Source organism: Babylonia areolata, chromosome 30, assembly GCF_041734735.1.
Source record: "Babylonia areolata isolate BAREFJ2019XMU chromosome 30, ASM4173473v1, whole genome shotgun sequence".
NCBI lineage: Eukaryota > Metazoa > Mollusca > Gastropoda > Neogastropoda > Buccinidae > Babylonia > Babylonia areolata.
In genome coordinates, this window is record NC_134905.1 from 9,417,847 (window position 1) to 9,433,808 (window position 15,962).

General features: G+C 43.3%; 1 protein-coding gene across 3 annotated transcripts in view; it reads left to right on the plus strand.

Moving 5' to 3' along the window:
• Positions 1-11,558, plus strand: part of LOC143275353 (uncharacterized) — a 49,697-nt gene extending 38,139 nt beyond the window's left edge. Inside the window, exons 10-12 of one of the 3 annotated variants that reach the window (XR_013053423.1) lie at positions 3,937-4,013; positions 5,948-6,137; positions 10,287-11,558. Coding sequence is in view for 2 of the 3 variants with exons in the window: in XM_076579403.1 (XP_076435518.1) it covers positions 3,937-4,013; positions 5,948-6,076 (206 nt within the window). In the remaining variant the exon portion in view is untranslated. Of the gene's footprint in view, positions 1-3,936; positions 4,014-5,947; positions 8,108-10,286 lie in introns of those variants that run through there. The other 2 variants (XM_076579403.1, XM_076579401.1) reach the window with 2 other exon arrangements.
• Positions 11,559-15,962: the final 4,404 nt, after the last annotated feature.

Sequence of the window (15,962 nt, forward strand, 5' to 3'; positions counted from 1 at the left end):
TCTCCAAATTCTGAACACACTGCATATACGGCATCAGGATCACATTTCCGATAAAGACTGCCAGAGGAAGGAGAACCAGTTCTTGCAAACCAAGCAACTCATACAGAAGAGGCTGCGTGAGATGAAGAACACCTGGTGGGAGAGAAAGTCCGAAGAGCTTCAGTCCGCTGCTGATGCTCACGACATGAAGACCTTCCATGATGGTCTCCGAGCTGTGTATGGGCCAAGAGTCACAGGATCAACCCCTGTCCGAGCCTTGGACCAGACCACCCTCCTGACAGACAAGAAAGACATCCTTGTCTGCTGGGCAGAGCACTTCAACACCCTCCTCAACAGGGACTTGTCCGTATCTGACAAGGCAATTGCAGCCCTCCCACAGCTACCAGTCAGTGACTCGCTAGCTGCCTCTCCCACCAAGGCCGAGACCCGGAAGGCCCTGAAGCTGACAATGTCAGGAAAAGCACCAGGAGCAGATGGAATCCTGGCTTACATCTACAAGTATGGAGGCGAGGTGCTGACAGACAAGCTGACCGCCCTGTTCCAGTCTATCTGTGAGAGAGGGGAGGTCCCCCAGGATTTCAAGGATGCTTCAATTTTCCACATTTACAAACAGAAGGGAGACAAAACATCCTGTGATAACCACCGTGGAATCTCTCTCCTCTGCATCGCCGGCAAGATCTTCGCCCGCGTCATACTGAACAGACTGGTTGACCATGTCTCCAACACAGTCATCCCTGAAGCACAGTGCAGCTTCCGCTCAGGCAGGGGAACATGTGACATGGTGTTTGCCGTACGCCAGATGCAAGAGATGTGCCGTGAGCAGAACAAGGAACTCCACATGGTCTTTGTAGACCTGACTAAGGCCTTCGACACGGTGAACCGCTGTAGTCTGTGGAAGATCCTCCTAAAATTCGGCTGCCCAGAGAGCCTAATCCAGCTGATTGTGTCATTCCATGATGGCATGCAGGCGAGAGTACAAGAAAATAATGACATGTCGGATCCGTTCCCTGTGGTAAATGGAGTGAAGCAGGGCTGCGTCCTGGCACCCACACTGTTCTCCATTCTCTTCTCTGCCATGCTGATTGACACCTTCCAAGACTGTGACCGGGGCATCTACATTCAGTTTTGCACAGATGGCAAACTTTTCAACTTGGGGCGACTCCATGCCAGGTTCAGGGTATTTGAGGCACTGTTGAGAGAGTTCCTCTTCACTGATGACTGCGCGCTTGCTGCACACACCCATGAGGACATGCAGTTCATTATGGACAGGTTTTCAACCTCCTGCAGGCGCTTTGGATTCACCATCAGCCTCAGCAAGACCGAGTCCATGTACCAACCAGCTAGCTCACAGAACGCCTGTGCCTTCCCCCCACCTGCAATCAAGATCGATGACACAGAGATCAAGTCAGTTGACAAGTTTTGCTACCTGGGCAGCACCCTTTGCAGCAATGGAGTCCTTGATACAGAAGTGACGCTGCACATCGCCAAGGTCAGCTCCACCTTTGGCAGACACAACAACAGGCTGTGGAACAACAAAGGCATCAGGCTCAGCACCAAGATGAAAACCTACAGAGCTGTTGTGCTGACCACCTTGTTGTACTGTGGTGAAACATGGACGATATATCACTGTCACATTCAACAACTTGAGCAGTTTCATCAGAGATGCCTACGAAAGATCCTCGGCATAAAGTGGGAAGACAGGGTCTCCAACCTCCAGGTGTTAGAGAGGAGCAGCCTGCTGATCCAGTGTCAGCTATGCTGGACAGGACACGTTGTCCGCATGACAGACAGCAGGATCCCGAAGATGCTTTTGTATGGCCAGCTGAAGGAAGGCCACCGTGAACTTGGAAGACCCTGCAAGTGCTTCAAGGACACCTTGAAGACAAACCTCAAAGCCTGTGACAAAGACATCGCTTCCTGGGAAACTGATGCCCTTGACCGCTCTTGTTGGAGGATGCTGTGCTCTAGTGGCATAAAGACGTTTGAAAACAAGAGAACACTGGCCATTAAGGAGAAGCATGAGCGAAGGAAGCAGGGCTCAACTTCTGAAGACGTTTTCCCTTGCAACAACTGTGGGAAGTGCTGCGCATCCAGAATCAGCCTCTTCTCCCATATGAGGACACACACTGACAGATAAGCCTGCCTGCATACTCATCTGTCAGACCGACGGGGGACTCCATCACAATACAATACAATACAATACAATACAATACAATACAATGCAATGCAATGCAATATGTAGGGTAGGTATGCCTAATTGCGAACGATCCAGTCGAAGCGACCAGCTCAACATGTGTTCTGTAAAGATAACATATATGATAGTCTAACATAGTTCTTTTGTTTTTGAAGGCTTTCTCCGACTGGTTGCACCAGGAAAAGTTCGTCTGCTCATTCTTTTCAACGTTTTGTCGACGTTTGAAATAGCAAGGGTGCCTGAGGGTAAATACAAATGGGCAAGTCTAATTGCGAACAATGGCTTTCTTTGTGTACATGTAGACAATTAAAACAGAGCAGGTCTTTAACTCATTAGACATAATATATAAATGGCACATCGCACCAGACTGTTGTTTATTTGGTTTTTGATCACACATGCACACAAACATATCTAAACGCACACACCCCACACCACACACAAACACACCCTTTTGAGAGTGCTCAGTAACTGCAGCATCGTTCGCAAATAGACGCACGTCAAAATATCCTATGGTGTCAAAACTGACGTTCTGATCTGTCACCAGTATGCTTTCTTAAATTCTCCCAGTGCTGGTAATGCGCATTTAACATATCTGATCAAATCAACTATTATAATTTTTGTCAAAGTCCTACATCTTGCTTCCTTTGATTTTAGGATTTTGAGAGCATGTTTGTAACCTTGCTCGGCAATAGTGCGCGAAGAGAAGAAAGAGTGTGGAAATAGCCAGAGATAGCTGATGTTTGACTGGTTCTTGGAAATGGTTATTCATTGAGGTATTAGAAAAAGGTCGAAGCAAACCTTAAATTGTGAAATGCAACAAGAACGCTTCGAGGTGGGGCGGTATATGAATCGTTCACGATTTGACACTGTTTGCAATTACCCATACCTACCCTACAATACAATAAATTGTAATACAAAACAGTAGATTACAACAGATAAAGTAAAATGCAATGCAATACAATACATTATAATACAATACAATTGGTGATGAGATGATGATGATAGTGGAGACAGACCCCGGTCAGTGGAGAGGGAGGGGGTGGCCGGGGTGATGGTGATAACAATGATGGTTTTCATTATGGGAACTCTGTTAACCCTTCCATCCTGGTGGGATGCCGGAGGTCTTTCAGTGTTTATAGCATCCCAGCCTTCCAGGAGTTCTGCATGATAAATTTCCACTTTTTCAGTTGCTGTCTTTGTTTCTGCCTTTCTTTCTTCTTTTATATTGTCTGCCTTTTCTGCTTTTCCAGTCCATTCCCCATCCTTTTTTTTGTTGTTGTTTGTTTTGTTTTCATATAGCAAATCTTGATAGTTTTTTCCTCTAAAGTTTCCATAGTCTTGGTTGTACTATCTGATGTTTTTTTTTGTTTGTTTTTTGTTTTTGCTTTTGTGCTCAGGTAGTTATATTGTAAACACTGGAATGGATGGTGTTTTTTAAAAACAAATAATTTTTGTAATCTGGGGACGATAAAGCGGAAGGGCTGATGTCCTCAGAACAGCCTGGTCTTATTTACAGAAAGGAGCTTATTGGATAAGAAAACTGTTTTTTCCAAGTTGTGACAGAGCCTGCTGATGAACATGATTGATTTTTGTTTTTTGATGTGGGCAGTCCAGATATGGCCCTGTGCGGTCAGCTGGACTGTAGACAGCACTGTCAAATAGAATTTTATCAACAAATAAAGATAGATAAATAGATCCTATTATGTTGCCTCTCTCTTTCTCTCTCTGTCTCTCTGTATTAGACGGCCGTTTCATGCCCTGCTCTGCCGAGCAGCAAGGAGCCTTTGTGGCCAACTTGTCTGATCTTCCGCCTGACAAGGTAAAACTCTTGATGAATGTGTCGAGAAGGAAGGAAGGAGGGAAGGGAAGGGAAGAGAATTGTGGGTAGAAGGGAGGAATTAGGAAGGAGGTGTGGATGGAAGGGGGGAATTAGGAGGGAGGGAAGAGAGAAGTGTGGATGGAAGGGAGGAATTAGGAAGTAGGGAAGAGAGAAGTGTTGATAGAAGGGGGGAATTAGAAGGGATGGAAGTGTGGATTGAAGGGGGAATTATGAAGTAGAGAAGAGAGAAGTGTTGATAGAAGGGGGGAATGAGAAGGGAGGAATTAGGAAGGAGGTGTGGATGGAGGGGGGGAATTAGGAGGGAGGGAAGAGGGAAGTGTGGATGGAAGGGGGGGAATTAGGAGGGAGGGAAGAGAGAAGTGTGGATGGAGGGGGGGAATTAGGAGGGAGGGAAGAGAGAAGTGTGGATGGAAGGGGGGGAATTAGGAGGGAGGGAAGAGGGAAGTGTGGATGGAAGGGGGGGAATGAGAAGGGAGGGAAGAGAGAAGTGTGGATGGAAGGGGGGGAATTAGGAGGGAGGGAAGAGAGAAGTGTGGATGGAAGGGGGGGAATTAGGAGGGAGGGAAGAGGGAAGTGTGGATGGAAGGGGGGGAATGAGAAGGGAGGGAAGAGAGAAGTGTGGATGGAAGGGGGAATTAGGAGGGAGGGAAGAGAGAAGTGTGGATGGAAGGGGGGAATTAGGAGGGAGGGAAGAGAGAAGTGTGGATGGAAGGGGGGGAATTAGGAGGGAGGGAAGAGAGAAGTGTGGATGGAGGGGGGAATTAGGAGGGAGGGAAGAGAGAAGTGTGGATGGAAGGGGGGGAATTAGGAGGGAGGGAAGAGAGAAGTGTGGATGGAGGGGAGGAATTAGGAGGGAGGGAAGAGAGAAGTGTGGATGGAAGGGGGGGAATTAGGAGGGAGGGAAGAGGGAAGTGTGGATGGAAGGGGGGGAATGAGAAGGGAGGGAAGAGAGAAGTGTGGATGGAAGGGGGAATTAGGAGGGAGGGAAGAGAGAAGTGTGGATGGAAGGGGGGAATTAGGAGGGAGGGAAGAGAGAAGTGTGGATGGAGGGGGGGAATTAGGAGGGAGGGAAGAGAGAAGTGTGGATGGAGGGGGGAATTAGGAGGGAGGGAAGAGAGAAGTGTGGATGGAGGGGGGGGGGAATTAGGAGGGAGGGAAGAGAGAAGTGTGGATGGAGGGGGGGGAATTAGGAGGGAGGGAAGAGAGAAGTGTGGATGGAAGGGGGAATTAGGAGGGAGGGAAGAGAGAAGTGTGGATGGAAGGGGGGAATTAGGAGGGAGGGAAGAGAGAAGTGTGGATGGAAGGGGGGAATTAGGAGGGAGGGAAGAGAGAAGTGTGGATGGAAGGGGGGAATGATCAGGCAAAATAGGGCAAGAAGGAGGGAAAGATGGTGGGTGAACAGTGAAGAAAACAACAACTGCAAACCAGCTGAAAGAATAAGAGAAGGGGAGAAAAATGAATGAAAAAATGAATGAGTGAATGAATGAATAAAATTGATTTATCTCTCTGTCTGTCTCTCCATCTCTGTCTCTCTCCCTAGTTTTCTTTGTCTCTCTCTCTGTTTGTCTCTTTTTTTCCCCATCTCTCTGTCTGTCTTTTCCACTCCTCTACCCTCACCTCTGTATCTCTCCACCTCCCCCCACCCTTCTCTCTATAGTTGTACATGACCATAACAGATTTTTTTTAGTGCGTGTGTGTGTGTGTGAGCGCACGCCGTGGGAACGTTGCGTGTTTAAAAAATTTTTTTTGGTGTGTGTTTGTGTCTGTGTGTGTGTGTGTGGTGTGTGTGTGTGTGTGTGGGTACGTTACTTGTTTAAAAAAAAATTTTGGTGTGTGTTTGTGTGTGTGTGTGTGTGTGTGTGTGTGTGTTTGTCTCTCCGTGTGTGTGTGTGTGTGTGTGTGTGTGTGTGCAGGTGACGCCGCGGGAGGTTCGCCTTGCAGACTTCCTCACATCCATCTCCACACACAGGAAGACGGTGTCTGCAGAGGAGCTGGAGAAATTCCACCACTTCACCCAGCATTTTGGAGACAGTGGCTGTTGATGCGGTCTGTTGTGGAGACTTTGGTTGATGTTTCCTGTTCACACAGGCAATGCTATGCTGTGTCAGTAGTGTCTGGGTACTGCCCAAGTATCGTTACATTGTGTAGTCGTGTATAATTATTTCCGTTTGACGCCGGAAAAGCGTCGTAGTATAATTTCTGTGTAATTTAAGATCGATGAAGATTGTGTTTACACTGAATAGTCTTGGGGTAATGTTTTCCATTCGACGCAGGTAATGCTATATTGTGTAGTCCATGTGATAAGATTGACTTCAGTAACGCCGATGTACACATTTCTGGGTCACGCCCCCACCCCCTTCCCCACAGGTACAATGTTCAGTAAACACAACACAGTGTCATACCTTAAAACTGTCACGTTCTATAAGAGACCGGACAAGTAACCGCCACCTGACCCAGCACTAACACCCTGACACCACAAACACAGACTGTAACAGGATAAGAGTTCAGTATAAATTTATTCAGCACATGGAGCAGACAATACACAGAGGGTTAAACAGACGACGGAAAACAACAAAGCACACTACTACAAAGACAAGTTATCCAGCAGCTTAACTAAAGAGTATGGAATGGCACAAAATGTGGAAATAATCACAATCCTTCAAGTGAAGGGCAATGGGCTCATGAGTGAATAAATTCACTTCTGGAAGGAAAATAAACGAATAGCACATGAGTGTGTGTGAGTGTGTGAATATGTGTACAGAGTGACATGGAAACACAAGCACAACGTTGATGATGAAGTAGTGACAACGACGACGACGATGAAGAACAGTAAGTGACGACGTCGAAGAAGAGTGACGACGAAGACGAAGAACAGTGACTATGAAGATGGAGAGCACCAAGACAGCCGAGCACCAGGCCAGAGAACGCTGGCGATGGAAGGCAGCAGCAGGCACCAGCAGCCAATGGAGGCCTGGACCATGGAAGTCAAAGGCTGGTAGTGGGATTCCAGGGAAGACAGTGGAGGGTCAGTGAAAGGGTAGGGAAGTCAGTGGAAGACATGGAAAGTGGGAACGCTGAAAGCACTTTCAGGCGGGTACTGCCACCCAGACGCTGAAAGACACCAAACACAGAACACCGAACGAAGAGCACCCAACACTCGGAGGAAAAATTATCCCCACTGCAGAGTGCAAAACCAGGCAAACAGCCCTGAAGAGTGTAAAGCAGACACGACTGCCACCAATACCAGTCGCAGGTGAAAAGCCTAGAATCCTGTCACTGACTGACCAGCTCAGGAAAGGTTGATCTCAGTTCAGTGACAGCCTGAACTGAGACACATGAGATTGCCGTGCAATCCGCACAACCCACACCGCTCTCCAGCTGAATGGGGTGGGAGAACAAGGAGGGGGTAAGGGACACACACCTTGGTTTGTCATGAGATGTGACAAAAACTGACTCAGATAACGCTATACTGCGTCACTGATGTGTGGTTAACATTTTCCGTTGGATGCAGGTAAAGCTGCATGGTAGTCTCTGTATAATTTTTCACACAAACAGCATGGCCAACTAGCCTTTACTATCTCAGCAGGTAAGCTCTGGAACCTTCTGTCATACTCTCTGAAACAGCCAGTCCTTAGAGTCTTTCAGGTCAGGCCTAAAAACATACCTCTTTACCTGTGACCATGATTAAGGCCTATCCCTCACTACCATTTAATAACATGCTTTTTCCATCCAGACTGATTACTTGATTGTGATGTGTATGCATGAGGACGGAGTAGGGAGTGTGTATGCGGCTGCCTTTGAGTGTGTGTGTGTATGTGTGTGCGTGCGTGTAAGAGAGTTTTCGTGCGTGCGTGCACCCATTTGTGTGAGTATGTGTGTTGTTACTTGTTATCTTTTCGCATTATACACCATACCATATTATTGTTTCTTTGGTATTACTTTTTGCTGTTACTGTAGCCAAGCGCTTAGCTGGCTGCAGATAACCATAGTTCAACTCACAGCGCAAGCCGAAAACTGAGCTGTAGCAGACACCATTTTACATAACTGACTTGCCAGTCTACAATGACCCGCGCAGAATGTATGACGCCATTCCCGGTTTGAATGCAAAGCTCATTCTAAACCTATTCGCTAATCATCTATTAAATCAAGTCTCTATATCGTTCACTGCAATATTATATTTGTTGTGCTTAGACACACACTTAAATCAGTTAGAAGCACACTTGATTTCAGTTTAATCGTTCGTCAGTCTAAAGATTTCAACCCACTCACTGCTTGACCAGTGTCGCGGTACGCTATTGGTTGAGCTGGAATCTGTGTTTCTGCTCCACTGTCTTTTGTCGGAATAGTAAACTACAAGTATTATACACAGGCAGAATCGTCATAATTCCATCTTTAAATCTATTCCTTTTGTGTTTGCCTACGTTAAACTGATTTAACGCAGTTTGTAATTTTCCGCGATGAGCTCGCTAAACTGACCCTTTTCAGATGACTTAAATTAAGATTATAAATTCATCTTAGATAATCAACACATTCTACACACTGGTACTTACAGCGATACAGCGATGATGCTAGCCGTTGTGAGAACACACATGACACACACACACTGCTTGCGACGCAGCAAGAGAGAGAGAGCAGCTCTGGTCAGATGACTGACCAGGTATGAAGTGACCACTCATCACTCACAATTTATGCAAGTTAAGCGGACTGCAAAGACAATTGCGTGTGCTGAAAAGCAGATCAGCACAAATCAGGCCAAATCCGACAACAACTGTGTTTCTTACAAGGTGTTCAGTGATAGATTTCTAAATGATTCCTGAACTGATCTACGTCGGATAAGTTGCAAAAGAAAGAGCTCAACACCTACTTTGTAGAGAGTATAAAATGAAGTGTTGATTATCTAAGATGAATTTATAATCTGTCACCTGAAAAGGGTCAGTTTTAGCAAGCTCATTGCGGAAAATTACGAACTGCGTTAAATCAGTTTAACGTAGGAAACACAAAAGGAATAGATTTAAAGATGGAATTGCGACGATTCTGCCTATATATAATACTAATATATAATACTTGTAGTTTACTATTCCGACAAAAGACATATTAATTAAATACGGTGGAGCAGAAACACAGATTCCAGCTCAGCCAATAGCGTACTGCGACACTGGTCGAGCCGTGAGTGGGTTGTCTGGCAAGGAGGACAAAATGACGTAAGCTTAGCGTCAGCTGAAATCTTTAGACTGATGAACGATTAAACTGAAATCAAGTATGCTTCTGATTTAAGTGTGTGTCTAAGCACAACAAATATAATATTGCAGTGAACGATATAGAGACTTGATTTAACCCTTTGAGCCCTGAGTTCCTGAGCAATTTTAACCCTTCTGCCTGAGCTCCTGAGCCAAAATTTGCAAATAATTGGCATTAAACCCCTTGAGCCCTGACCACTGTTTTACCAGTGGCAGAGAAAAATGACATAATGCCCAGCCACAGGTTGAGCAGTGCGTAAACACTTGGAATGTGCAGAGTCTCAACCTGGCCTGTCAGGGCAGAAATCAGGGACAAAACGTGCGAGAAAACAACTGTACACAACGCAGCAAATAATTGATATGCTTGATGATTTATCGGAAGTAGAGTATGACAATGATTACTCTGATAGGTGGAATTCGAATCGGATGATTTTGCTACAGATAGTGATGTTGAAAATGAATCTGAGCATGCAGAATCAGTTGATCAAAGGAGGCGTGTCAAGTTGAGACTCTGCATGCTTCATGGTAGAAATCGATCTTTTTTATCCAAAGCACATGCACAAAACACAGTGAGGGGGCGCTGCAATGTTGGTACTGTGTTCGCTGGCGTCGGAATATTACGGTTTTTCTGATTGGCTCTTCAGTATAAGTCAACCAATAGCAAAACACAACACAAGTGTTTACGCACCGCTCAACTGGTGGCCAGGCATTATGCCACCCCTCCCCACCACCGGTAAACCGGTGGTCAGGGCTCAAAGGGTTAATAGATGATTAGCAAATTGGTTTAGAATGAGCTTTGCATTCAAACCGGGAATGGCGTCACACATTCTGCGCGGGGCGTCTGCTACAGCTCAGCTTTCAGCTTGTGCTGTGAGTTGGTTATTTGCAGCCAGCTAAGCGCTTGGCTATATTACTGTAAAGTGTTTTGAGCGTTGGAAAGTGCTATATAGATTTCCATGATGATGATAATTATTATAATCATTGTTATCAGTATTAATTGTTCTGTTCCACACAGGTAACCACTACACTGTGTGGTGTCTGGATCACAATGTCCCTTCGCAACGCGGGCAACACAAGGCTGTGTAATGTTAGTGTGATGTTTCACCACTTCACCCAGCACCTAAGTGGAGACATTGGCTGTTAAAGGCTATGTACAGTCACTTGGAACAAACACACTCCTTCATAAAAAAGTGCAGTTACCACAAACAAAAGGAGAGCGAAATGAAAGCTGCTGGACATTTGACAGACCTTAACTTGTTACTCCACCCACTGCAGCATAAGTCACCACGATCTCCATGAACTCAGGAAGCCAGGAAATACAACCCCCCGTTTTTTTCATGATTACTTTTCGCCTTTGTGTAAATTTTCATTGCGCTCACATCTGAAAATACAAACTTTTTTCTTTTTGCCTTTCTGCCCCGGGGCAAAACGCCTGTAGTGGATGTGTTACCCCGTTATGATTATAGGTATTTTCCTCACGAGAAAGATATATAATCTCAAATTCATAAGCAGAAGGTCAATGAAAGAAACAGATACATATTTCACAAATAACTAAATAATCGAGCTTTCACACTGATGAATTTAGATTCATATGTTTCTTACTTATTGACAGGTGTAACTTAACTAAATACAGAAATTTTCGAAAGACATATTACTGCTTTGATTCTGCCATGTAAACACTGGCAGTGATTGTCATAACAGTGCAACACAATCACTACTCTTCATCACATCATAAATTATTTGGTGGCTGTTAAAATTCATAATTTCATTTTCTTATTAATAATTTTGTGACAGTTGAAATGTAATTCATCATTTTATTGACTCAACTGTGTAAACAAAGTGAGTGTATGTTTTAGCCCGGTGTTCGCTTGTCTGTGTGTATGTATGTGTGTGTGTGTGTGTCCGTGGTAAACTTTAACATTGCCATTTTCTCTGGCTTAAACATAGTATGAAAAAAAATCTTCACAGGCATATCAATAACAGGTTGTAAGTCTCCCGAATTAAACTGTATATCTGATTCATTAACGGATTATTTTGTTGAGATTCGTTCCGAAATCCGAAAATTCTAAAAACCGCTTCCCACGGAGTTAGGCTTACTAGAAGGTAGGCTGCGATACGTAGCCTAGAAATGAGTGTGTGGAGGGGGGCAGAGGGGGTGCAGGGTAAGGTGTGTGTGTGTGTGTTGGGGCTCATGTATGTTTATGTGTATTTGACTGTGCTTTCATATATGTGAAACTGCATGTTTGGTGCATATCTGTTATGCATATATGTGTGTGTGTGTGTGAATGTGTGCCCCCCCCCCCCTTTTTTTTTTTTTTTTTTTACATTTATTTGCCTATTTATCATCATTGTTGTCTTATTGCCTATTTATCATCTTTGTTGTCTTATTGCCTATTTATCATCATTGTTGTCTTATTTATTTATTTATATTTTATTTATTTATTTATCTATTTATTTATTTTATTTTCATTATTATTATTTGTAGCTGTGTACCGAGTGGTTCTAATTGGGTACGGACGGCACAAAAGACTTAACTAAATACTGATTGACTGAATTAAAGGATAGATGAGAATTCCCATGCACAGGCCAGGAACATATAGAGGTCAGTCACAAATGGGTTTTTCTATTGTTTTATTTACAATAGTTATGAGAACATAAGAAAAGAAGATATAAACTAAAGGAGAAGAACAGAAGAAGACTAGAAGAGAAGATGTAAGAAGAGAAATAATGGAGAAGACAACTAGAAGAGAAGACAGTGCCTGGAATGACACAAACAAATGTCATTAGCACAACATGTCAGCACAAGTGAATAATAAAGCACATGTATACATATTACATGGAAAGACTACCGCTTGGAAATGCATGTGTGAAGACCAAACACGGACATCAAATGACATTTCTAATACACTTAAATAGTGCAGTTAAAGTGATTGAAGCTATGCTGATTTAGTGAAAGTACACTGACAGTACAGATTAGGTAAAGCTTATACTGTGTCAAAGTGACTCAAATGAATCAGTTATCATGTTGCACTATACTGGAGTAAGCCGTATAGGAGAGAGCATGATAAGTAAATGACAATTAACAGACTGACACATATCTGGTGGTTTTGACCAATAACTGATATTAATCCAACACTATCTTGTAATCATGACAGAATACTACACACATCTTAGAGTACTGCGAATCAGTGGAACACTAACCTTCATCAGTGACCGCAAATGAGAAAGAACGCATCATATGCAGTCACTAGAATATTCTTGAACAAACTATTAGTGTCCAGAGACGTCACTGACTGTGACGTTAAGAAGAATCAAATGGAACACTGCTCCAAGCATATGACGACATGGCGATTTTCTAATCATAGCCGAGCTGTGACTAACACGTCAAAGCAATAACTGAACAAAGAATTAACTGAACAAAGCAATAACTGAACATACTCATATGAACACAAGTACTGTCTTGAACCATACAATTTACAAATCAACACATTTTACACTCTAGTACTTACAGCAATACGTAGCGAGATGTCAGCCGTTGTGACAACACACATGACACACACTGCTCGCGACGCAGCAAGAGAGAGAGAGAGAGAACAGCTCTGGTCAGATGAATGACCAGGTATGAAATGACCACTCATCACTCACTGTACCAATTAAAATTTTATGCAGGTTAAGCGGACTGCAAAGACAATCACGTGTGCTGCAAAGCAGATCAGCTCAAATCAGGCAAAATCTGACAACAACTGTGTTTCTAACAAGGTGTTCAGTGACAGATTTCTAAATGATTCCTGAACCGATTTATGTCGGATACGTTGCAAAAGAAAGAGCTCAACACCTACTTTATAATGAATATAAAATAAAGTGTTGATTATTTAAGATGAATTTATAATCTTAATTTAAGTCACCTGAACAGGGCCAGTTTTAACGAGCTCGTCGCGGAAAATTACAAACTGCGTTAAATCAGTTTAACGTAGGCAAACACAAATAGAATAGACTTAAAGATGGAATTGCGACGATTCTGCCAGTATATAATACTTGTAGTTTACTGATCTGACAAAAGAGAAATTAATTAAATGCTGTAGTGCAGAAACAGATTCCAGCTCAGCCAATAGCGTACTGTGACGCGACACTGGTCGAGCTTTGAGTAGGTTGTCTGGCGAGGAGGACAAAGTGATGTAAGTGGCTTTGCGTTCGAACTGGGAGTGACGTCACACAATCTGTGTGCGGGTTAGTTGGGAAAAACGTCATCTGATGTAGCTCGTGTGTGAGCAGTCTTGGAGCAAGCATAGCGCGCTTGGTCACATATTATTTATTTATTTATTTTTTTTTTAAATTATATTATTATTATTTTAAAAAAAAATTAATTAATTAATTTTTTTTCTCAAGGCCTGACAAAGCGCGTTGGGTTACACTGCTGGTCACGCATCTGCTTGGCAGATGTGGTGTAGCGTATATGGATATATGGATTTGTCCAAACGCAGTGACGCCTCCTTGAGCTACTGAAACTGAAACTGAAGAAGGTAGGTTGTGTTTGAAGACGACTTGACCTTGTTTTTCTTGTTCACAATTAAAAAGGAAAGAAATACAAATTCTGTACAGAACACATACAGTGACACTAACTACACCATCGACGTGTTTACTGCATATAAATATTCTGAAATGGACACTGAATTAACTATGTCTACAATGTGTTGCCGTAGGCTTGAAGTGATGGCAACATCTCCTTTACCGCCGAAATACAAGAATAATAGAGATATAATAAAAGACAAAAAACATGATTTTAACAGCGTTATTACGTCCACTACAATCACATATATTTATCGCACGAAAAGAAAGCATCAACATTGCTTTAAGTATTAAGATTAGTTAAATGACGTCAGATGCGCCTCAGCAGTGGGGATTAATCTGCTTGCTTTGGAACTGAACAGCATGGTTCCATCCTGCTCATATGCCTTTTAAAAAAAAAAAATTCTCCTAATCTTATTCTATATATCATATTTAATACAAAGCACTTTTCAACGATTTTTTAAATCTCTTTTGTTTTTTTCTCATGATTCCTTTACTGGATAAAGTGCGAAGCTCAAGTGAGTCTTGAAGGCTTTGCCTCTTGTTGATTTTTTCACACTTTAAATTCCTAATTTCACCATAACTATCATTTGGTGACTGTTAAAATGCAACACCATCATTTTATTATTTTGTGACTGTTGAAATTCTATTCTAATCATTATATTGTGTAGTTTTATTATTCAAGTGTTTAATACATTAATTCTTTTATTATCTTTTTTATTAATTATTTTGTGACTGTTAGAATGTAATGCCATCTTTCTATTAATCATAATTCTTATGACTGTTAAAAGGTAATTTGATTGTTCAATCAATCATTTTGAGACACTAAAAATGTTATTTTATCAATCATTTTGGGACTATAAAAATGTAATTCCATCATTTATTGATCCTTTTGTGATTGGTAAAATTTGTAATTTCATCGTTTTGAAAATAATTTTGTGACAAAGTGACATTCCATTGCTTTATTAATCATTATTGTAGTGACTGTTAAAGTTTGGTTAACAAGGCAATAAGCAAATTGAGGTGATTTGCTTTGGGTCAATAAAGTTCTGGACAAAGCTGGTTTAAGAAGAAAGCATCTGTGCATGTGAAGACGGATGGTTGTTATTTCAAAGTTGTTTTTCCCCATTCATTATTGTTACTATTGTCATTGTTGAAACGTCATTATCATTGTTTAAAACGTAACAGCCTTGCTGTTCCTTTGGATCTGTCAGCGAGGTGGAGAGGGCGGACAAACTACATGGGCAACAGCCTGTCTTCCATATTACATTGCACAGGCTTATATCCGTCCATCCATCCACAAACGACCTTGCACCTACAACCTGGAGAGGACACTCCGGCTTCGCTACTAGCACTAGCGTCGGAGCAACACGTGAAACAACATTAACCGGTTATAAGTTAGCGCTCAATTGGCGTAGAGCCGACGCCAGGGGTTGCTTCTGACGTTGGGAGGGACCTTCGCGTCCCACTGGACAGCTACCGCCCGCCCAAGCTGGGCAGTCCCCAGCCAATTAGGTGCTGTCCCGCCACGACCTGCCTTATTCTATGGGTGTATGAAGATTAGGAGAATATCCGACAAGCAGGTCGTTAATTTCCGCACCAGGCAAAAAGAAAACTTCAAGAAACGGATCAACAATGAAACTGGCCTGTTGGAATGTCTGGACAATGATGCCTGGGCTCTCCCAAGATCTGCAAGACATCAGTGACGCCAGAAAGACAGCCGTCATAAACAGTGAGCTGAAGAGACTAAATGTGGACATTGCCACTCTGCAGGAAACACGGCTGGCTGACTCAGGAACACTAAAGGAGAGGGACTACACCTTCTGGCAAGGAAAGAGCTCTGATGCCCCAAGAGAGTACGGAGTAGGCTTTGCAGTCAGGAACAGCCTGCTGAACATGATCGAACCAGGCAGCGGCGGTTCAGAACGACTCCTGACTCTCCGCCTCAACACCTCCGAAGACTATGTCACTCTCGTCAGTGCATATGCCCCAACTCTGTCCGCCTCTCCAGACGCCAAGGATGAGTTCTACGAAAATCTCGCATCAACCATAAGGAACATCCCCAGGACAGAACAACGTGTTCTCCTGGGCGACTTCAGTGAGTGCAGACAACCATTCGTGGCCC